The 24801-nt window shown below is 44.8% G+C and overlaps 1 protein-coding gene across 9 annotated transcripts in view; it reads left to right on the forward strand.

Annotated features, from left to right (window-relative positions):
• Window positions 1-24801, forward strand: part of tanc1a (tetratricopeptide repeat, ankyrin repeat and coiled-coil containing 1a) — a 98836-nt gene that overhangs the window by 39633 nt on the left and 34402 nt on the right. For 6 of the 9 annotated variants that reach the window (XM_077199362.1, XM_077199358.1, XM_077199360.1 and 3 more), the window contains exons 5-6: window positions 20754-20875; window positions 24085-24280. In XM_077199362.1, coding sequence (XP_077055477.1) covers window positions 20754-20875; window positions 24085-24280 — 318 coding nt within the window. Of the gene's footprint in view, window positions 1-20223; window positions 20422-20753; window positions 20876-24084; window positions 24281-24801 lie in introns of those variants that run through there. The other 3 variants (XM_077199366.1, XM_077199367.1, XM_077199365.1) reach the window with 3 other exon arrangements.

Below are 24801 nucleotides of genomic sequence, written 5' to 3' on the forward strand. Positions count from 1 at the left end.
TTTTGTTTGCAATACAAGTCACTTTACGATCACGGTTTTTGCTACTGGCTCAAAGTACTGTACAGGCGAAGAAATAATTATTCTTCGGTGGCCATGGAAGATACCCTTTTCTTAGAATAAACTAATAATCAAAATAGTTCGTTGGAAGAACTGATTAATTGATTGTAATATTCATTCAGCCACATCAAGTTAATCCAATTAACTGACCCAAATATTTATAATTAATAATAACAAGATATTATTGATTATTAATATTTCCAAAAAGCTGAGTTCCTTACATGGCGAACACGGCGCGCGCGCTGTGTCGATAAACGAGCCGTCATGGTCACCGAGTCCAGTGCTATTCCTAAAAAGGAAATTGACTGGCTGGGCAGTAATGAGCTCTTGGTCCAGTTGACCGTGAGACTCAAGCTTTCCAGATGACTGAGAAGCACTGTTCTGTGAGATAGCAGTTCTGTCTCTGACTGTGCCAATATCAGCCAATCGTCCAGATAGTTCATTATTCGCAGCTCCTGACTTCTCAGGGGGGCAAGCGCCGCGTCCATGCACTTTGAAAATGTACAGGGTGCCAGGGACAGGCCGAACGGCAGGACGGTGTAATGATATACCTGACCATCGAAGGCGAATCTCAAAAATTGCCTGTGACGGGGTACTATCTGAATCTGAAAATAGGCATCCTTCAGATCTAGAGAAATAAACCAGTCCCTCGGGCGAACGTGCGTGAGGATTTTCCTGGTCGTAAGCATTTTGAACGGTCTTTTCGCAAGCACTTAGTTCAAATGTCTCAGATCTAGGATAGGTCTGAAGGCTCCGTCCTTCTTGGGTACGAGAAAATATCGGCTGTAAAAGCCTGACTCGCTCAGAGAAGGCGGTACCTTTTCTATAGCCCCTTTGCACAGCAGCTTTGCTATTTCTGCGTGAAGTAGGTGTGCTACTTCCGCATTCACTATCGTCGCAGTCCGGGCTTGAAAGCGCGGGGGACGGCGAATGAATTGAAGTGTATAGCCCTGCTTTATTGTGCTCAACACCCATTCTGAAATCCCTGGGATAGTTTCCCACGCAGCTATGTGAGCCGCTAGGGGGCGAATGGCCTCCGGGTTCAGACCGCCGCCATTTGCGGGCTTGTGAAACTGAACCGGAGCCGAAAGTGCGGTGCGCGCGCTCTCGGTTCTGGGCAATGGCTGCTCGCTGAAAAGCCGAAACCGGCTGATTTATGTGAGATGTCCCAATCATAAGGGATGGGGAACAGTCTTTTGTCATTTTTTGAAGCGCGAGCAGCGCTCCGGGCGGGAAAGCTTCCTGTAAGCGTTAGCGCGGGCACGAGACTTACAAGTGTATTGGATGCCCCGATCATAATGGATGGGGAGCGTTTTATTAATGCCCTGCGTTTTGTGATAACACTTAAACGCGCGGGCGGAGCCCGGGGGGAGGTTAGTGTTAGCAAGCGTGAACGCACTCAGGCGGGCACGAGACTTACATTCATAACCTGCTTTCTTTTGTGAAACTGACCCGGAGCCGAAAGCGTGGCGCGCGCGCTCTCGGTTCTGGGCAGTGGCTGCTCACTGAAAGCCGAGACCGGCTGATTTATATGAGATGTCCCAATCATAAGGGATGGGGAACATTCTTTTTTTTTTTAATTTTTTTTATTTATTTTTTGACGCGCGAGCAGCGCTCCGGGCTGAAAAGCTTCCTGTAAGCGTAAGCGCGTGTGCGCGGGCACGAGACTTACAAGTGTATTTGACGCCCCGATCAAAATGGATGGGGAGCGTTTTATTAATGCCCTGCGTTTTGTGATAACACTTAAAACGCGCGGGCGGAGCCCGGGGGGAGGTTTGTGTTAGCAAGCGTGAACGCACTCTGGCGGGCACGAGACTTGCATCCATAACCTGCTTTCTTTTGTGAAACTGACCCGGAGCCGAAAGCGCGGCGCGCGCGCTCTCGGTTCTGGGCAATGGCTGCTCGCTGAAAACCGAGACCGGTTGATTTATGCGAGATGTCCCAATCATAAGGGATGGGGAACATTCTTTTTTCCACTCTTTGACGCGCGAGCAGCGCTCCGGGCGGAAAAGCTTCCTGTAAGCGTGAGCCCGGGCACTAGACTTACAAGTGTATTTGACGCCCCGATCATAATGGATGGGGAGCGTTTTATTAATGCCTTGCGTTTTGTGATAACATTTAAACGCGCGGGCGGAGCCCGGGGGGAGGTTTGTGTTAGCAAGCGTGAACGCACTCTGGCGGGCACGAGACTTACATTCATAACCTGCTTTCTTGATCGTGTAACAGAGCGGGCAGATAGTGGGCACAGACTTGTGGACACATTTCTTACATTCAACACTCGAGCGGCTTTTCTGCGCTTCATGAGAGTGTGCTCTGCGAGGTTCGGAGTGCTTATGTGTAGTGGTGAACACTGGGGCGTGGGCACTTTCATTACACTTACAACACCGACGGCATGAGCCGGACCAGACATTAAATACTCTTTTTGAGATTTTTCTGGGTCGCCGTGAAAACGGCGTTTGTGTGCAGGCGAGAGGGTCAACAAACCGGCTCGTTGGCTGCTAATTGAACCACTGCAGTAGCCTGTTTGAAGGGGACTGACAGGGAATAAACTTAAACACGCACGTCTTTTCGGAGGCGATGTGTCTGTTAGTAAGCGTGAGCGGGCACGTAACTTACATTCTTAATCTGACATTATACTCACTTGAGATTTCTCTGGGTCGCCGCGAGAACGGCGGATGTGTGCAGGCGAGCGGGTTGCATTACCGGCTCGTTGGCTGCCAAATAAACCACTGCAGTAGCCTTATCTAAGGGGACTGACATGGCGAGACATTACGACGGCGGCGCGCAAGCCCGTCCGGGTCATGCAGAGAGCTCGAGAAGGCTCTGCATGACGCGCGAACGGGGACGCGAGGGCGGGGTAGCTCTCCTGTAACCTAAAGAGAGCTAGCCGCGTGCTCGGTGGTCGAGCAGAACTGGAACAGTGTTTGTACGAGGGCGCGCGCACGAGTAGTGGGCACGGGACCTACATGTAACACAGATGATGCCCGTCCGGGTCATGCAGAGAGCTCGAGAGGGCTCTGCATGACGCGCGAACGGGGACACGAGGGCGGGGTAGCTCTCTTGTAACGTAAAGAGAGCTAGCCGCGTGCTCATTCTCAGATGCGACGGCAGTGAGGCTCGTGAGCGGCAGCTGCGCGTCGGTGAGGAGAGGCGGGGGGTGTTGAAGGCTTCGAGTCGAGCCCGCAGGGTCGACAGCGGAAGCGCTTCACAGCCGGAAGTGCGAGGCGTCTTAAAAAAGACACTCGCTGCTCTTTTAGAATAGGTTTTAGAATAGGTTTTAGCAAGGTAAAGGATACGTCGCCGGATAGCGTAGCTCGCACGGATGGCTGAAGGTGGCGAAGACGGCCGGCTTCCTCAGCGCTCTCCTAAGCTGGCTGTCTGCTGTTCGACGGCGGCGGTGGCTTCTCTCAGATCCAGCGATGCGAAGAGCTCGCTGAAGAGACGAAAATCAGGGAAGTCAGCCTACAACCCCTAGTGTTATACGCTAAGCCACGCCCATTCTGGCGGGCTGTGACGCTATGAAGGCGCGGGCGCCCTTCATTGGGCGTGACGTCACGCCGGGCTCACTGGTAGGCTGCAGCAGTTGCCCGCAGGGCAGCCAATGAGCACGCGAGATGGCCTGCTCTAGGTCTCCTAGCTGCTGCACTGCGTTGACAAGGAATACAAAATTAAGGATAATTTTTTGGCTTCAGTATCTCGAGAAGATGAATCTTTCCCGTAGCGTAAGCTAAACTTACGCAATACGAGAGAACCTCTCGTAAGAGAACGGTCTTTTTATTGTAAGCACGCGCGCCCACGCTGCGGTTTCAAAGTAGCGAAAATGGATGACCTGCTGCTGCTTTACGTTACAAAAAAACATCTAAAGAAAAACAGGCGCTTTTGGGTACACGATATCCTTAAAAGACGAGAGGAGTTGGGAGAATCCGAATTTTATTATAATTGTTGTTTACAACATGTCATTGAATATGTTTTTGCTGTTCTTATTGCCTTTACATGTCTTTGCCAGCAGATGTCCTCAGCCAGCAGTCCGAGCGCATCTAAACAGTGAATCTATCAAGTCTAGTGTAATCGATCTAATCTAACAGTGAATTTAGCTGACGAAGTCAATGATGGGATAAAAACATCGACTAGTCAACACCTTTATGTATACAACACCTTTTTCACTGCAACTTCAGCAATGTTGTCAAAACTAGCGCTGGATAGCCTACCTGAGGTAATTTTGTTACACTATGCTAAACTGCATAATATCTCATCGTTAATACTTATCACCATTTATTCCCAGGATACGACCGATTGCTTTCCATATATCCATCTTTTTTAACGTATCCTTGAAAAGGGGGTTTGACTAGTGGATGATTTTTTTGTACCTCGACGTTCCTCATATCTTTATCGTTATAGTTGTGGTGTGAACTCTGTTATTCTTTAATATGGAGAACGATTTTTAGAATTATATCTTTATCGTTATCTTTATAGTTATCGTGCTTGGTGTGAATGGGCCTTAACACTATATTGTAATGAATTACATTTAAAAGTAACTTTCACCAACACTGGTTGTAAAGCATCTTAGTTGAAAGTGAGAAATATTGTGGACTTTCGTTTGTTTGTTTATTTATTTGGATTTATTTATTTATTAGTGTTTTTATTTATTTATTAGTTTCATTTATGTTGTTAGGGTTAAGGTTAGTTTTATTTAAAATATTCACTTGAAGATACCTGCCTGATACATAAACTAAGGTTAATAGTCAGCTTGGCCCCTACTGGGTTGTAGTTTTCTATGAATTGACAATCCAATAGGACAATCCCTGAATTGACCCCTCAGTTTCCAGGATCAGAGCTGTCTGTGGAACTCCGGGCTTCACCCTGTCTGTCTCTCTTTCTATATGACTGAGTGACACACTCTTTCTTCTCTGAGGCTACCGATCACTCATGTTATTTTGCTTGTATCTTACTCTGTCTTGCTCTCTTTCTTGCTCCATGTCAGACGTCCTCTTCTCCACCTCCCCCTCTTTTTTCACACTCCTCCATACATGGATGCATTCTCCCTCTCTCATATCTCTCACTATATTTTTCAGGCTGTTTCTCTGTCTGTCACTCACACACATACAAGCACATGATACTGATTAAAAAGCGTGAGTTTGTGTACTACAATGGTATTTACTTTTATTTCATAAGCTATATGTAGATGAACAAGGTCATTTGATGAAAGGAGATGGAAGTGTGGACAGGGGGAGGGGGAATGGTGTTCACGAGCTTTTTAGCATGCAAATAGATTTCAGCGTCTAGAAAATGAAAAAGACAAGAGCTGAATAAGACCAATGAGATTATCACAGTCTGAGAGATAGGATTGATATGGAGACGGGAGAATTTAAAGAGGAAATGGAGAGATATGGGGAGACGCAGAGAAATAAAGGAGTTCTTGTGTCTGAATTGCTCTAATATTTGATTTATTATTTTTTACTTCGTTCTCAAACAGTATACCTAGCTGGAACGATTATATTGGAAATTTACAGTAAAAAATAAAGATATTTGTATTGAAATTCTAACCTTTTGGCCATTTAAAATAAATAAAACTAAAATCTAAAATAAATATATAAGATGAATAAATATATAGTAAGAAATGGATGGATAAATATTCCTTTTAAAATCTGCTTAAATTACAGGTTACTGTTCGAATTAGAATAAGTCTCCATTATGCACTTTTAAAAAAGTTCCTAAAAGAGGTTTTCATTCGTGTGTGTGTGTGTGTGTGTGTGTCTGTGTCTGTGTCTGTGTGTGTGTGTGTGTGTGTGTGTGTGTGTGTGTGTGTGTGTGTGTGTGTGTGTGTGTGTGTGTGTGTGTCTGTGTGTGTGTGTGTGTGTGTGTGTGTACAAATGTCCCAACAAAGCATTTTTGACCTTGTGGGGACATTTTTGTGGAAAATTCCTTATAAATCATGTAAAAAGTGTTGTCTGTGATGGGTAGGGGTATGGTTAAGGGATAGAGTATACAGTGTGCCCCAAGTCCCAATAAAACAATAGGTTATTGATCGTAACCCCGGCTCTCTGAAACATCGAGTGGAGAGATCCACCTATGGGAGTGCATCGGCACCTGACCTCTGCAGAAGCATCCAATTGCACCAAGTCTTGCCTGACAGACAGAAGCGCGTGTCCAATGCCCGGTAAGGACATTTTTATACACTTACCAATATACACTTACCTATATATTTTTTGGTCATTTTTATACACTTACCAAGTGTATAAAACACTTGCACGCGCTATCTTACCTCCGTGAGCGTATATGTGACCGGTCACGGAAAATAGGGACACAAGTCGGTTCTGGGGCATTTTGAGTTATTCATAGATTCCGAAAGTGTAATCTCCAAGCTTTCCAACGATGTGTAACATGTGGAAATCTGATAATATTTGGAGAAGTTGTGGCCATTTTAAAGTAGGCACTTAAAAAAGCTCAAAGATGAGAAAACGACCTCTAAAGATTGTGCAGTTCTCACATGTCTCTGCTGCTGGGAGTGACAATAGGGCTCATTTACATCTCATTTAGATAAGCCATACCCCTTGTAAAGCTCCCCCCTGTGCTTTACAGCTTTTTTTGCACTTCAAATGAGTGCACTTCTGCCGCACTAGGCGAAAAACAATTGTGCTGCCCCTCTATTTGCAACGTACCAGCAACAACACACAAAGACCAATATGCCATATAGCCTGCATATAACGCAAAACCAGCAAAAACACACAAAGACCAATATTCCATATACATATAACGCAAAACCAGCAACAACACCCAAAGACCAATATGCCATATACATATAACGCAAAACCAGCAACAACACACAAAGACCAATAAGCCATAGGCCTACATATAACGCAAATAGTGCGCAACGCTTGTGTGCCCAAAATGTCAACAATATTAAAGTTTATGCAGGAGGCAAATGCCTGCTGGCATTTTTCTTTAAGCAGTCATGACAGGAATTTTCCAAATAATCAAATTTCACCTCCTCAAATTACTGTTGCAAATCTCTTTACACCACTTTCTTATGTGCGTGTATACACACACAAATGAAATGTCCGCAAGCACATTATATCATCAGCAGGTTCAGCATCTTAAATAACGACTAAAGAGAAAATGAAGCTTAACTTACATTTCAGAAACGCGCACGGCAGGCCTTCATCGCAGCAAAGGTCTTAACTGCATCCTCTATTTCGATTCTCTGTGCCAGTTCATGTTCTATGGAGATTGTTGCCAGTCCATTAACTCTGTTCCCTGTTCACAAAACGTTCCCCATTCAAAGTAATCGGGACGTCACATATGAAACAGCCAGCCACCGCTGTCAGCGAGCCGAGCCGCCGTATTCAAGCACTGAGGGCGCGCGCGCCGCGCCCATACCTCCAGTTCAGTTTCCCGAGCCCACGAAGTGCGGCGAAAACATTTTCGGTGTAACTGCCAGACGGCTCAGCTCGTCTGCGACAATCTTTGCGGCATCCATCTTCATTGAATTTTGATATCAGATAGAGCCGGCCAGAGCACAGCATAATAAGTAGCCATGCGGTTCACTTGGAGGGTGGGGGCAAAAGCGCCGGGTTATTCAGTATGGAAATACACACAGACAATGACACGCCACGCCCCTACTGCATGCTAGAATCTCCAAAAACAAGCCGATTTCAACCTCAAAATGTAAGCTTTTAAATATACCAATACTGCTATCTCAAACATGGAGAGGCTTCTTCGTGATTTCAATTAACAGAATCTGCAAAAAATTGGAAATCACCAATTTTGAAAAAAAAACTCTTCTTTCTCATTTTGCTCGAAAGTTGTGCTGCCGACTTGTGTCCCTGGTTTCTGTGACGGGTCACATATTCGCTTCTCGTGCAGCAAGCGGAGCAAACTTGGTGTATCTCTCCACTCGACGTTTCAGAGAACCGGGGTTACGATCAGTAACCTATTGTTCTCTTTAATCATCTCGTGTTCGAGATCCACCTACAGGAGATATGGACAGCTCCCCGATTGCCCAATACACTACAATGAGGCCCTGAAAGCCAGAAGACGGTCACCTAGAAAGGCGATGCATGACACGTCTCAAGGAACCCAAAGCACAAAGTGAGGAAGACACATAAGCAACAAAGAATAGCATATGGTAACATGCATTCATGAATAAACCTGACCACACACATAATGGTGAATATATGGTGCCAGGTGCAGATTAGAAAGATGCTTAGTGATTTTGAAAGTGCTGGACAAAGCAGCCCAGACTTAAAGAGGGGTGGAGGGCCTAAGAGCACAAAGCTACAAAGAGCCAACACCCAGGACAGAATGAGCTACCGGGGTTCTGGTGACATCGAGCCGGTAGTATCTGGCAAACGTATAGGCAGAGGCCCAGCTTGCAGCGGCAAATGTGTCCTGCAAAGAGACTCCCTTAAATAGAGCCCAAGAGGCAGCCACACCTCTAGATGAGTGAGTTCTGATGCCCTCTGGAGGCTGCACTCCCTATGATAGAAAGGCGTTGATTGGAAATGGGGTTCCCTGAGTGTGGGGGGCCCCAAGAGATGCGAGCGTGTTCTGTCTAAGTATGCCCGCAGGGCACGTACAGGACACAAAGCATTCAACCTCTGATCCTCTGTGGAGGAGACAGGAGCTGGGTGAAACGTGGAAAGCTCAATCCCCTCACACGTGAATGCCGGGAATCATTTTGGCATAAAGGCCGGGTTGGGCCTGAGAAAAACCTTATCTCCACTGAGAGAGAATTTAGTGCACGAGGGATGAACAGAGAGTGCATGCAGATCACTGACCCGCCTGGCAGATGCCAAGGCCAGGAGCAGAGCTGTCTTGAAAGACAAATTCTTTCAATTCTTTGAGTGGTAGGACTCAAGATGGCGCTGAGTATGGCTGCTGCGTTGCGAGCTCCGTCACAACATTGCAGTTTTTTGTTTGTTCTATTTACAGTTATTTTGTTTTATGTCTTGGATGTTGGCTGTCTTATTGAGTATGACATACAAACACTTTTGGACATTGGTTCGGCAATCGAACACCGAAAACTGGACTTTCATTTCTTCAATGATGCCCCGCTGTTTACAAACAAGGCAGTGGAGCCCTTTGTCTGGGCAGCTCGGCCGTGGAAACGCAGCCGGAGAAGGGGAAGAAGAGCTGGCGTTCTCGTTAGAGTAAGACGGTGCGCAAATCGACCCCCGCTTCCCAGTATTCTGCTAGCAAACGTTCAGTCTCTAGACAACAAGCTCTGTGAGCTGAGAGTGCGGATCTCTTTCCAACGGGAGACGAGGGACTGCTGCATTATCTGCCTTACAGAAACTTGGATGTCTGCTGAGATTCCAGATTCGGCCATCGAAACCGCGGGGTTCTCCATGCACCGAGCGGACAGAGCTAAAGACCTCTCAGGTAAAAGCAGAGGCGGGGCTGTATGTTTTATGATCAACAATCCTGGTGTGATCAGAGGAACGTACATTCTATCAAGTCTTTCTGCCCTCCTGATCTGGAATTTCTCATGCTTCTGTGTCGACCATTCTGGCCACCGAGTGAATTCACAGCGGTCATTATCACAGCTGTGTACATTCCCTCACGAGCCGAGACAGACTGGGCACTAAAGGAACTGTATGGGGAAATAAGCAAGCAGGAAACCACGTACCCTGAGGCCGCGTTCATTGTGTCTGGGGACTTTAACAAAGCCAAATAAAGAAAATAGCACCAAAATACCACCAACACATAAACTTTAACACACGAGGTGGCTGGGTTTTGGATCATTGCTACTCCCCTTTCCGGGATGGCTACAAATCCCTCCCCCGCCCACCTTTTGGCAAATCGGTCCACTCTTCCGTTGTCCTTCTGCCCGCTTACAGGCAGAAACTGAAACAGGAAATACCCACCCTCAGAACGATCCAGTGCTGGTCGGACCAATCAGACTCTATGCTACAGGACTGTTTTGATTACGCGGACTGGGAGATGTTCCGGTCGGCCTCTGATGACGACATCAAGGTTTACGCTGATAGCGTAACATGTTTCATCAGGAAGTGCGTTGAAGACGTTGTTCCGACCAAAACAATACGGATTAACCCGAACCAGAAACCATGGATTAATAGCGATATTTGTGCTGCACTCAATGCGCGGACCTCCGCTTTTAATTCCGGGAGTGCGGAGGAGCAAAAACAAGCAAGTTATGCCCTCTGAAAAACTATCAGTGCAGCAAAACGCCAATACAGGGACAAGATTGAAGGTCAGCTCAACACCACCGACTCTAGAAGAATGTGGAAGGGAATTAATATCATTACGGACTACAAAGGAAACACAAACTCCACAGTGAACAACGCTGCCACTCTCCCAGATGAGCTAAACACTTTTTATGCTCGTTTTGAGGGAACTAACACCCCCCTTGCGGAGAGAGTTCTCGCGGCTGAAGCTACAGAGGTTAGTACACTCTCCGTGCCGCGTCATCAGAGAGTGCGCAAACCAACTGGCTGGTGTTTTTACGGACATTTTCAATCGGTCCCTCTCCTTGTCTGTAAGTCCCCACATGCTTCAAAACGTCCATCATTGTACCTGTACCGAAGCAAACCAATATCACCTGCTTAAATGACTGGCGTCCTGTTGCTCTGACCCCCATCATAAGTAAATGCTTTGAGAGACTAGTCAGAAATTACATCTGCTCTGTTCAACCTCCCTCACTGGACCCACTGCAGTTTGCATACCGCAATAACCGCTCCACTGATGATGGTATTGCATCTACAATACACACTGCTCTCTCCCACCTGGAAAAGAGGAACACATATGTGAGAATGCTGTTTGTAGACTACAGCTCAGCATTCAACACCATAGTGCCCTCCGTGCTTGATGTGAAACTCCGGGCTCTGGGCTTAAACAGCTTGCTGTGCAGCTGGATCCTGGACTTCCTGTCAAACAGACGCCTGGTGGTTAGAATGGGCAGCAACATCTCTTCATCACTGACCCTCAACACTGGAGCCCCACAGGGCTGTGTTCTTAGCCCACTCTTGTACTCTTAGTACACAAATGACTGTGTGGCAACTCACAGGTCCAATACCATCATCAAGTTTGCTGATGATACGACGGTGGTAGGTCTGATCACCGACAGCGATGAAATGGCCTACAGAGAGTAGGTGCTCACTCTGACACACTGGTGTCAGGAGAACAACCTCTCCCTCAACATCAGCAAAACCAAGGAGCTAGTGGTCGACTTCAGTAGGAACGGCAGAGATCACAGCCCCATCACGATCAATGGAGCACCGGTGGAGAGAGTCAGCAGCTTCAAGTTCCTCGGTGTCCACATCACAGAGGAACTCACATGGTCCGTCCACACTGAGGCCGTCGTGAAGAAAGCTCATCAGCGCCTTTTCTTCCTGAGACGGCTGAGGAAGTTTGGAATGAACCGCCACATCCTCACACAGATCTACACCAGCACTGTCGAGAGCATCCTGACTGGCTGCATCACTGCCTGGTATGGCAATACTACCAGCCGTAACCGCAAAGCCCTGCAAAGGGTGGTGCGCACTGCCAGCCGTATCATCGGAGGTGAGCTTCCCTCCCTCCAGGATATACACTCACCTAAAGGATTATTAGGAACACCTGTTCAATTTCTCATTAATGCAATAATCTAATCAACCAATCACATGGCAGTTGCTTCAATGCATTTAGGGGTGTGGTCCTGGTCAAGACAATATCCTGAACTCCAAACTGAATGTCAGAATGGGACAGAAAGGTGATTAAAGCAATTTTGAGCGTGGCATGGTTGTTGGTGCCAGACGGGCCAGTCTGAGTATTTCACAATCTGCTTAGGTACTGGGATTTTCACGCACAACCATTTCTAGGGTTTATAAAGAATGGTGTGAAAAGGGAAAAACATCCAGTATGCGGCAGTCCTGTGGGCGAAAATGCTTTGTTGATGCTAGAGGTCAGAGGAGAATGGGCCGACTGATTCAAGCTGATAGAAGAGCAACTTTGACTGAAATAACCACTCGTTACAACCGAGGTATGCAGGAAAGCATTTGTGAAGCCACAACACGCACAACCTTGAGGCGGATGGGCTACAACAGCAGAAACCCCACCGGGTACCACTCATCTCCACTACAAATAGGATAAAGAGGCTACAATTTGCAAGATCTCACCAAAATTGGAGAGTTGAAGACTGGAAAAATGTTGCCTGGTCTAATGTGTCTGTTTCTGTTGAGACATTCAGATGGTAGAGTCAGAATTTGGCGTAAACAGAATGAGAACATGGATCCATCATGCCATGTTACCACTGAGCAGGCTGGTGGTGTTGGTGTAATGGTGTGGGGGATGTTTTCTTGGCACACTTTAGGCCCCTTAGTGCCAATTGGGCATCGTTTAAATGCCACGGCCTACCTGAGCATTGTTTCTGACCATGTCCATCCCTTTATGGCCACCATGTACCCATCCTCTGATGGCTACTTCCAGCAGGATAATGCACCATGTCACAAAGCTCGAATCATTTCAAATTGGTTTCTTGAACATGACAATGAGTTCACTGTACTAAAATGGCCCCCATAGTCACCAGATCTCAACCCAATAGAGCATCTTTGGGATGTGGTGGAACGGGAGCTTTGTGCCCTGGATGTGCATCCCACACATCTCCATCAACTGCAAGATGCTATCCTATCAATATGGGCCAACATTTCTAAAGAATGCTTTCAGCACCTTGTTGAATCAATGCCACGTAGAATTAAGGCAGTTCTGAAGGCGAAAGGGGGTCAAACACAGTATTAGAATGGTGTTCCTAATAATCCTTTAGGTGAGTCTATATGCCAGGCGGTGTGTGAAGAAAGCTCGGAGGATCATCAGAGACTCTAGCCACCCGAGCCATGGGCTGCTCTCACTACTACCATCAGGCAGGCGGTACCGCAGCATCAGGACACACACCAGCCGACTCCATGACAGCTTCTTCCCACAAGCAATTAGATTTCTAAACTCTTGATCCCTCATGATCAATAAACATAAACCTTCTAACTGTCAGCACAGCACAACATAACCTACTGCATATTAAATATATATATATATATATATATATATATATATATTTCCACCTTGTGTATCTATTGTATGTATAAATACCTATTTCTGTATATTGTATATTGTTGTATATTGTATAGTGTTGTTTATTGTATATTGTACATTGTATATTGTGTATTGTTTTGTTAGTGTATATGGTACTGTGAGTAATTGTGCGCACATTAGATGGGTAAATCTGATGTTTGCTGTAAATTGTTATACGTCACATTGTGTCATGACTGCTATGTTGCTCGGAACTGCACCTAAGAATTTCACCCATTGTTGCACTTGTGTATGTTGTGTGACAATAAAGGGGATTTGATTTGATTTTGATTTGATTTGATTTGAAATTCTTAAGGGAAATACTTCCCAGGGGCTCAAACGGCTGTTGAGACATTGCATCCAGCACCATGGAGAGGTCCCACTCAGGAACTGCTCTCCTGAGGACTGGAAGAGAGCAGCGTGCGCCCTTCATAAACCTACGAATAAGGGGATGTTGCCCCACTGTAGCTCTGTCGAACCCCACATGACATGCAGCTATAGCCGCTAAATAGACCTTAATAGTGGAAAAGGATCTTCCCTTATCCATAAGGTCCTGCAAAAAGCATAAAATGTCAGTGCTTGAGCACTGATATGATGTTAACCGTAGCCCTTCACACCACTCTTCGAACACACGCCACTTACAGTCGTAAAGGGACCTTGTCGAAGAGGGTCTGGCACACTGAATGGTGGCCACAACACGTGGGGGGAGCCCCAATGTGTTTAAGTTGGCCCTCTCACGGGCCAGGCCCAGAGGGCCACCCTATCTTGGTGCGGGTGTCCAAAGCGAATGAATTTCCTCATTCGCTTGGGACAAAAGTTCTGTGTGAAGTCGGAGGGGCCACGGCTGGGCATACAGCAGAAGGATAATCTCTGAGAGCCATGGTGCTTTAGTCCACCTGGGAGCTCTCAAAATCATGGTCAAGTTCCGTTCCCTCACCCTGGCCAGAGACGGCGTTATGAGGCAAAGGGGAGGAAATCCGTAGAGCAGCACGTTGGGCCATGGATGGGCCAGTGCGTCCACCCCAAGGGGAGCGTCCTCGTCCTGTAGCAAGAAGAACATAGGACAATGGGTGTTTTCGCGTGAGGCGAAGAGATCTACGGTTGGCTGGCCAAACCTCCTCCACAGTAGACCCACTATCTGAGGATGGAGGCGCCAGTACCCGTAGAGAGGGTTTCCCCTTGACAAGAGGTCTGCGCCCCTGTTCAATATGCCCGGGACAGGAGTCGCCCGTAACGACAGGAAGTGCTGCCTGCTCTATACTAACAGCCTGTGAGCAAGAGCATGCAGCTTGGAGGAGTCCATCCCCCCCTGGTGATTGATATATGCTACAGCTGTCGTGTTGTCGCAGCGCACCAGCACATGATTCCCCTGCAAGCGGGGCAGAAAGTGATTCAGAGCCTTCCACACAGTGAGGAGCTCTAAATAATTTATATGGGCTGAGTGAAGTGTGCTTGGCCACACACCATTCACTGTTCTGCCCTCTTGCGTGGCTCCCCATCCTGTTAAGGATGTGTCTGTTGTTACCACTTTCCACAGCATAATCGCCCCGAAAGGGGTCCCATGTGCGTAAAACTCTGCGTTCCGCCAGTGGCGCAGCGCTACTGTGACAGAGTGGCGGAGATTGCTTAAAGGGCTGAGATGAAGAGATAAAACCCACTTCATGAACGCCTTCATTCTCAGAAGGCCCAAAGGCAGGACATGTATAGCCTGCAGTCCTAAGACCCTGTAGCCTGAGACATGCCTGACAATGTACTCTCGTTCCTTCTCTGAATTGTGAGAGGCAATTCATTAAGGAGAGAACGCGCTTTTGTGAGAGACGCGCGCGCATTGTAACCGAATTCAGCTCCAGACCCAGAATAATAAGCCTCTGCGCGGGAGTGAAATTGCTCTTGCTCACATTCACTCTGAAGCCGAGCACTGTGATGTGAGCGAGCACACGTGAAGTTTTTTGCATGATGATCTCTCTCGAATCGGCTATAATCAGCCAATGCCTATGTAAGTCAGGATTTTGAGCCCCGCTATTCTCAGCGTGGCTAACCCCGCTTCTGCACACAGACAGAACACTCTTGGACTGAGTGCTAGACCAAACGGAAGCACTGTGTATTCGTAACATATGCGTTGGAAGGCGAAACGAAGAAACGTCCTGTGTGGAACTTCCTTCTTTGGAATCAGGAAATAAGAGGAGTAAAAAACCTGATGCCATTGATGCGGAGGCACCGCTCGCACTGCCTCAAACTTGTGTCCAATGAGCTGGTGCCCGAAAACCTGGACCAAGAAGCCCCTGGAGCTGAACATCAGGTAGACCTCTTCCTCTTCCCGTCCGACGGGGTAGAGTGGGTGGGCTCTGTGGCTGCAGCGAAAGACGAGTTACTCCAGGGCTTAGGAGGATGGTTGGGGTTCTGGCTAGGCTGCTGGGTGGGCTGCTGCAAGCCTTGGGTCTGGCTGTGTTATGGTACAGCCATCCTGTGGCCGGGGCCTCAGGGGGCCGTGAGGGGGGCTGATGTGGAGTGGCCTTTCTAGGCAGGCACAGTTTAAACACCTCATCCTCCTTTTTTTCATCGCTCTGTTGTGGCATAAGGGCAACAGCAGGGCCAAAAAGAGGCCAAAAAGAGCCTGGCCTGGTTCCACTGGGGCTCCTGCTATACGTCTTTTCTCGCTGTCGGGCAGAGCAGAGAGATTGAGCCAGAGTGTGAACATCTCAGTCTGGTATGCCGAGAGGAGGGAGGAAACATTTAGAGCCTGTACCGCGAGAGCTGAGGCCTTGTACGAGGCCTGGAAGACTGATGCTGAGAAGCGGTCCATCTTATTATGGACAGCTGGCTTAGTAACCCTCCCTGCGAGGGGTTAAGGTGTCTGACAATTGAGTGCTCAATGGTGGGAGGGTCACCCATGCCACACACTGCCATATCATTAACCTCCAGACCCGCCAAGCCATACTTAAGATCTAGCGGGTCTTTCCAATAGTGTCGCATGTGCTTAGCGCACATGGGGAGGACAGGCATGAGCTGCTTACTTGGACCTAGGAGTTTGCCGTCATACACATCCCTCTCTTGGTTGGCGGCTTTCTGGATGGCAGGTCATTCCATGCCGAGACAAGCGGCCGCTCGCTCACACTCTTCGAGAAGGACAGCGTGCGGCAGTGTAGCCGAGCTGGTAACCGGGGGAGCTTGGGCGGAGGGGATGGTTTCCTCGTCGTCCGAGCCATCAAGTATAGCAGGGTCCTTGCCTGAGCCGGGCGGCTCATAGTCGAGCGAGGAAATACCGGGAAGGATTTCCCCAAGTAGGCCCTCGTTATACTGGTCAGCCCAACTGAGAGTAGGCATGCTCAGGGAAGTCCCCGGAGCTGCAACGCTTTCACCTACTCCAGCGTCCAAATCGTACTGTTCGTCCCTGCTTTGGGTGGACGCAACCTTGAGTCTATGTCGAAGAAGCTTCCTCGGCAGGGCAAGGCAATGGCTGCAGTTCTCAGGAATTGAAAGCGCTTCTTCCGCGTGCTTTAATACCATGCATACCACACAGAAGGGATGGGTATCCCTCGCGGCAATGAGTGAACCGCAGGCGGCAGGGCATGCACGCGACTGGGCGACCGATGGGTTAGCAGGACCGGAGAGCTTATGATCCATAGGTGAAAGCTAATAAACAGGCGGGCAGCCTGAGCAAATCCAGGTAGCGAGTGTGGGTGGCTTGCAACCATAAATCGTAACTAAACGCAACCTTATGACAATCACGGCTGGCGGAGGCTGATCGAAATAGATATTTCCTCCTGTTGACTGTGGTGAAGTCAGCAAAAAAACGTAGAGCTGCGAAGCAAAGAGGTTGCGAGAAGCGAATACACTTGGCAAGGGGCGGCTCCCTTATCGGGCATTGGACATGCGCTTCTGTCTGTCAGGCCAGACTTGGTGCAATTTGATGCTTCTGCAGAGGTCAGGTGCGGATGCCCTTCCTATAGGTGGATCTCGAACACGAGAGGATGAAAGAGAACCTGGAAACCTAAAAGGTTTTTTTTTTTTTCTTCAAGAAATAAACTTGACCCATATGCACCTCTGTTCAACCTCTGAAACCGTTCTGCTCTGGCTTTATGGGTAATAGGCAATTTTCGTTAGTAAAATTGTGTAAAATCAGACAATATTGTTTCTAAAATATAACAATATTAACTTCTCATTTATTGAACTGTTGTATGAAATCAATATACTTGTTACTTATGTGATATTGCTTAATATCATGATATAAATATAAGATAAACTCATACTGGGGCATTTTTTCACTGATATCTTGAATTTTAGGGCCATTCTAACTGCATTCTATAGGCTACAACCCAGGGTGAGTTCTGATTCATGTTCGTCACCAATCACCTGTATGACATGTAAGATGAACTATGTAGATCCTGGGCAGGGTGGTTTATAAATGTTAGAATTAAATTGACATCCCAATTATAATATTATGCAGTCTAATTGAATCCAGAAACCTTCATGTATGAAGGAAGACCTCTGACTTTACAACAGTTGCCTAGTTGGTGGTACTTAGATCTTCTAATTTGATTAGACGTGGCATTATAAACGGAGCAGTGTTGTATTAATGAGTAACATCTGATACTATAAATAGTGTCGTTGCTTCTATTTCTATATCAAATTCATTACACAGGTTTATTCTAGTACTTTGCTCTACGTCACACATTTAGAATTTAGATTCACACAACTCACTCAAACAATCAGGAGGGAATTTGGCAACGGTTCGGGAATGATTTTCTCTCACACACACACACACACACACACACACACACACACACACACACACACACACACACACACACACACACACACACACACACACACACACACACACACACACACACACACACACACACACACACACACACACACACACACACACGTGTTACTAGACCTTCTGGCCTGCCAAAATGAGCAGGCACCACTACACTACTGCTTGAGTGCTTTGCAAAAACAAGCCATGTCTAACTTTGTGTGTAAGCGTGTGTATAGCAAACGGTTCAGTGTACATAGTCTTCATATGCAAAATGAGAGTGAAATGTGTGAACTCTTTGGGAGGTCTGTATTCTTTTGGCTGTATTCAACTGGAGACCAGCTGAGAGAGGAGCTGGCTTCAGACCTGTGGACCATTGTAAACTGGCTTTGAAACAATCCACACTCATCTCACTGTCCTAGTGTCTATTGTGAAATAAGCATAATAAGTGGTTTAATTAGGGAACATTTATCTGGATTAGCATGTGCTTTTACACGCCTTCGAATGTAGACCCGGAGGACGAGCATGCATATGCTGCATTTCATTGCACGTTAATAAATGATTTATGAACGATGTATTAAATATGGATTCTGCCTTAGGTTTGCCTGTAAATTCTGCTGTCAATCGAAAGTAAACAACAGTAGCTGACCAGCAGCATCAATCGATCGTGAAGTGATTTGTGTAAAGCCAGATTGATGGCAGGAGATGTTAACAAGGGAAGGGGGGTGGAGGAGCAGGACAGTGTTGCTGACAGAGTGCAGTATGCTAATGAACTGTGGCCTGTTGCCCTGTCTTCCCCTCAGGGATGCTACACAAGACTTCCCTGCTCATTTACATATCGTAATTGCGTAAATATGTCAGACCACATATTTAGCTTTTTTGTTTAATTGTGCATTTGTGTCTTGTATGTACTTGGTCGGAAAGTGTCCATGAAATCAGCATTAGAGTTTTGTGGCATTTCATCAATTTGTGTTTGCTTAGAGGCGTTCTGTATTGAGGCTGTCTGTACATTGAATTAAGGGTGTGCAATATTGACAAATCTCAATCATTTCTGGGAGTATTTTTGCTTCTTCTCTACAGTGCTCAGTAAGAGAAATGAACTTTTTCGTTAAGGGACAATATTTGTCACCTTAAATTGATTTCCTGGGCCATTTTCACCTTTTTATAGGGCCATCTTTTTCTAACCTTATTAGACCCTTACCTCTATGTATTGAACGTGATCATAAACGGGTTGTGCTGAAGAGTTGAATGATGCCTGGCATGTAGAGAAGAGTGGTGCTATTAGTTTTCTAAGCCATCAGATTTTCACCTAGTGGACAATAAAATGGTTGAAATAAATTGCAGGGACTGAACCAAGAATATGAGTGAGACTTAAAAGTGGGTTCTTTGCTCTTGTAATTAACCACCTAGTTAATACATAGAAATTCGCCACTCATAAAAAACAGCACTCTGCATAACCGCCCAGAATATCCTAGCATCTTAAAAAATACCAACAATATCAAATAAATAATTCAATTTTTTCATTTTAATTCATCCATAAATCTGTGATAGATTTTTGTAAGACATATTTCCTTTTTTTTATTTTTTATAAAATGTATCAAAAATGTATTTAAAATGTGATGATTTTCCAATTGATGATCTATTCTATTTTAAATACAAACTACAACAACATTCACTTTGAATTTAATGACTGAAAACCAAAGTATTTCTAAGTGAAACTGAATATTTAATATTCTGCTGGGAGTAGTGTCGTGCAGAACCTGATTTTGTGATTTGATTGGATGGTCAAAAAATGAAACCTGTCATGCTATAATGCTATAATATATATCGTTTAATATTTTCCCCAGGGTCACATCACCAAAAAATTGTTTTGTCTTTTCATTAGAATAATGTGTTCTGATCAATCATGCACACAAAAACCAGAGACATTGATGAATAAAGTCATTTTGATTTCATGTTGTCATAATGTTTAGCCAACTGTCTCTTTTCCCAAATCTAACTGGTTTTAAACAACTCTATAAGCCTCACTAAATTTCCTAAACTGACAGTATCTAACATTAAATTACCATAGAATCATGTTTTTCTATTGTATCTGTGCAGAACTGCGTGTGTGTGTGTGTGTCTCTAACCAGTCGTATTCTGAGAATAAGAGCTAGCCTATAGTAATTGAAGCGAGCACGATCTCTGCTCATTCACATTCACACCCTGTCCTCTCTGTCTCTCTCACACACACACACACACACAGCTTCTGAATGGATAGAAACTTGGTTGTCATAATAACAAAATCTCAAACCCAGGCATTCTGAAGCTGTGTGGAGCACTGTAAAGACAGTGCGTTGTACTACAGAGCAAGAGATACAGGGCAACAGAGAGGAGGGGGGAGAGAGGGAGGGATTGAGACTAAAAGAGAGAGAACAGTTGCGAGAGAGAGAGATGTGAGAGGTAGGGACGGAGATTGCCAGAGAGCAGAGGAGACTGTGAAAGGCAGCGAGAGGAGAGGAAAGGAGAGCACAGGAAGTGCCACACCGGTCCTTTGGATCTTGGTGAGTTGGGACAGATTCACTGTACGTCCTGGAGGAATGGCGTTGAATGTGTAATTGGACTGAATGTAGTGTTTGAATGGATGTGTGGTCAAGTAAATGTTTCGTCAATGTGAATGCGTCCTTTGTGTGTTCGGGTACCTGTAGACATGTTGCTTTTGGGTGTGGGATTTTTTGTTCATCCTTCCATAACCTTTGAATGTGTGTGTGTGTGTGTGTGTGTGTGTGTGTGTGTGTGTGTGTGTGTGTGTGTGTGTGTGTGTGTGTGTGTGTGTGTGTGTGTGTGTGTGTGTGTGTGTGTGTGTGTGTGTGTGTGTGTGTGTGTGTGTGTGCAGAGCTACTCTCGCCGGCTGAGTCTGGCTCCTCCCCGGCTGTCCAGGAGCTCATGACACGGTTGGGCTTCCTGCTGGGAGACGCCATCCCCACCTCATCACAAACAAACATGGAGGAGAAACAGGTAAACATGAACCCTACAGGTCTAAACACCCAAACTCTGAGAGACGTGCAATCTGATGCACAAACATGTGGCATCACGTCACTAAAGATATGTAAGAGTAGGGCGATAACATCCTTAGAAAGAGGAAACAGCCTCTGAATTTTCTTTTCAGTCAGGTTACACCGAATGAGCCCTGGATACCAGAGGTCATTTATCAGAGAGATGGATGACACTGCTGGAGCTGTTCTTCCAGAATCACACTTTCACTCTAGACACTCTATTGGAAGAGCTTTGTTTTAGACTTCCACTTAAAAAATGGTAGTTTGTACCCTTAAAGTGGTGACAAGATGGGCAAGATGGGCTTTTAATAAAACTTTGATGTCTAGAAACACTTTTTATTTTATTTTTAGAATAGGTGCGATAGGCTAGATAAAATGGAGAGCAAGGACTGTGGCGTTCCCTTTTGCAAATAATGTAGGAAAACTTCAACACCCATAATGCACTTGGCTTGATCATACTGTCCGAGAGTGGCAATACAATAATGCGCAAGTACGGTCTGTAGTTTCCACAAAAGTCTTCCGAATGATGCGTTTTGTTTTAGATGATAAATAAACTGGGAGATTGATGCACATTGTTTATTTACATATGCTACTGACATTGTAACAATACAAAGCTGGTTGAAAATTTGCAAACTTATCCTTTAAATCAGTGTGTGTGATGTCCAGTGTTATTTTATTATTATTGAGATACTATTATAATTTTTTTTATTGTTATATTTTCTGTTTTCATTTAAATTTTAGTTATAGTAATTTTGCTTTTTATTTTTGTCATTTTCATTAATTTTAATTATTTTATTCAAATTAATTATTTATTTTATTCGTTTATATTAATTTTTATCTCGGTTTTATTTATTTTAATAAATCAGTATAAACTAAATAAAAGTGAGAAATGTTGCCTTGGCTAATAGATGAAATAAAATATATATATTTTTTATCTTTTATTTTATTTCAGTTAGCATTTATTTTATTTAAAGCAACAAAAATGTTTTTTTATGGTTTTGCGTTAGTTTCAACTAACTATATTAACCCTGCTGATGTCCACTATGTATCTGTAATATACTAATTTCTAATTACTAAACTCTAACTTTGATCTTCATTCTGTCTCTTTTTCAATTTCTTTTTAACATTTAAAGACATTTATTTTGCTTTGTCCAAATCATAATACAGTAGGTACATCATACAGAGGTTTGAGGTGTTTATCTGGGATATAATATGCTCTTAAAGGGATAGTTCACCCAAAAATGAAAATTCTGTCAGTATTTACTCACCCTCATATTGGCAAGTTTCAATCACTTAGAAGCTTATGGAGGAGTGATCCAGCTCTCCGATTTAATCAAAAATATCATAATTTGTGCTCCGAAGATGAACGAAGGTCTAACGGGGTTGGAACAACATGAGGGTGAGTAATTACTGACAGAATTTTCATTTTTGGGTGAACTATCCCTTTAAGAGGCTTGCGTAGCATTTTTATGGATTGCTGCACACAAAGCTCCTAGTTGCTGAATTTATCTACAAACATGCTTCATCAGTCATGCATTATCACAAATGAGAATGTGCTTTCTGATTGGCCATTTTCTGATCTCCCCTTCAGCCTTTTCAAACGCAGTGCATTAAGTATGAATGCTAGTTTATGCATGTTCAGTGCCGTGTACGTGCACAGCTGCTTTATAAGGATTGAAACAGTCTTGATTGGGATAAGCACCCTGGAGATGTTGCTGCTGGTGAGTAATGCAGTTTCTCTGTGGGAAAACGAATGATGCGGGTGGAGCAACAGTGTCTCTTTTATGCACACTTCTCAAACTCAACTGCAGCAATGAGGAAATTATTGAACAGGTGGATGAAGCTCTACCTGAAAGCTTGAGCTGTGCTTTACTCTTATGTGTGTTTGTGTGTGTGGAGAGATGAGAATCCTTCATTGGTGAGCGGCTGGCAGGCAACAGTTCTCTGGGGACCAGGGCTCCGGTACACTGATCACACACGCACACGCACACGCACACACACGCACACACACACACACCATCACTCTCCCTGACCTATATAGAGTGTGGGGAGAGGCAAGAGGAGAGGACAGAGTAGTATCTAGGATTTGATGTACTCTGTATAGTATGTAAACAGAAGTTCTAGACTGTTGGTTTATGCCCTGTAAGCAGTTCCTCTAGTTTTGCAGCAGGTAGATTACCCACAATTTCTCACACCCCAACATTGGGGTGTAATCTGCTTTCAGATTACTGGTTCATTTAAAGTATTGGTTCTCAACCAGGGGCCTGAGCAAACTTCAAAAGGGGCCGCAGGATGACTAAATTAATTAATTGCTATAAATATATTAACCTAACCTAACTGAAATGCTAAAACAGAACGTTTTTATTGAAGAACATACATTTCTTTACTTCTGGAGGCACAAAATGAATCATGGTTCATTAATTTAATTTATATGTACTCTCCTTTTGTTAATAAAAATAGTTTGAAAGTAGGCAGCTTTGCCACATTTCATACTGAAAATGTCTTGGCTTATATTAGCATTGAATATTGTTTTGGAGAAAAAAGGTTGAGAACCACTGTTTTTAAAGTCAACATGAAACTCTTCGCAACCCATTTTATTCACATAATGTGTTGCATGTGCAAGTGAATGAGAAGAAAATGTAGAATGGGATGTAATTTTTTCCCATCTTGATTAGACTTGGTTAGATTCTGGAAAGTTGTCATCACAGATGAATTTGTCACAATTGAGACCAGGATTAAGAAACCTTTAAGTCTCAAAACCATAAACATTTAAAAAAAAATTTTTTTATACCATTACTTCTTGTCTTTTTTCCTCCCCAGATTTGCAGATTTACTTTATCCCTAACCAAAGCATTGACATTGTAAACAATGGTAAAATGCAGATACACATTTGTCTGTGTGTTGGTTACTGTCTCCATTGCAGCCTAAATCTGTTTCTAAAAGCATAGAATTGGTTGCTTATATTGGAACAAAAGCAGACTGGAGGGCTTGGAGTATTTTTGGCCTTGCCCTTGTATGGACACAAGAGCTGAGTTTAACAGTTTCCATCTATCACTTTATCTCTTCACTCCCTTTTTTTGTTTCCTCTGCGGTCTCTTTTTTGCCTTAATGCAATATTTATTTACTTTTTTCTGTTTGCTTGTTTTTTCATTCCTCTGTCTGTCTCTGTAGTGTATAGTGTCCAGTCAGGGCGTGAGTCCCTGCTCCACTCTGACCAGCAGTACGGCGTCTCCCAGCGCAGAGAGCCCCTGTTCCACCTTACCTGAGAGCTCCTCCAGCGGCAGGGCTCCTGTTATCTCCACTGCCACCTCCACCATCATCACTACACCCAGCTCCACCCTGGAGAGCAAGGACAGTGGAATCATAGGTAACATCTTCCTCTCTCCTTAGCAAAGTGTGCTTTATTCAAAAGTCCTCTTTTATTTGCTACTTTTTTCTTTTTTTTTGCATGGTATCGAAATAATAGCTTACAGCATTCTTAATGTATATACTCCATTCAAATGTTGTTTTGTAGATAATTTGAATCTTAAGGCTCTTTCACACTGAGCACAAAATGAAAAATAAACAACCCACTGATGAATGGTCTATTCACGCCAAGCTTGAAAAGCATATCTGTCGGGCTGAACTAAAAGTCTGGCATCCAGTTGTCAGAAGCACAAGAGGAAAATGTTCAATTCTTTATTTCATTTGTTTATTGCTGAAGTGAAATTATAGAAATGACATTCAACTAAATTGAATTCATTTGCGTTTTTGTTTGGTTGAATTTAAGTTTAGCAGCAAAACCATTGGTAAAGGAAGATGAAGTCCATAAAGTGTTAGTGTATTTTTCATTCTTTGACAGCCCCATTCTTTGCTTAATTTAATTTAAAGGTATTTGATGCAGAAGTA

The sequence above is a fragment of the Siphateles boraxobius genome, unplaced genomic scaffold (assembly GCF_051911475.1).
Source record: "Siphateles boraxobius isolate OS27281-9 unplaced genomic scaffold, OSU_SipBor_1 41, whole genome shotgun sequence".
Taxonomy (NCBI): Eukaryota; Metazoa; Chordata; class Actinopteri; order Cypriniformes; family Leuciscidae; genus Siphateles; species Siphateles boraxobius.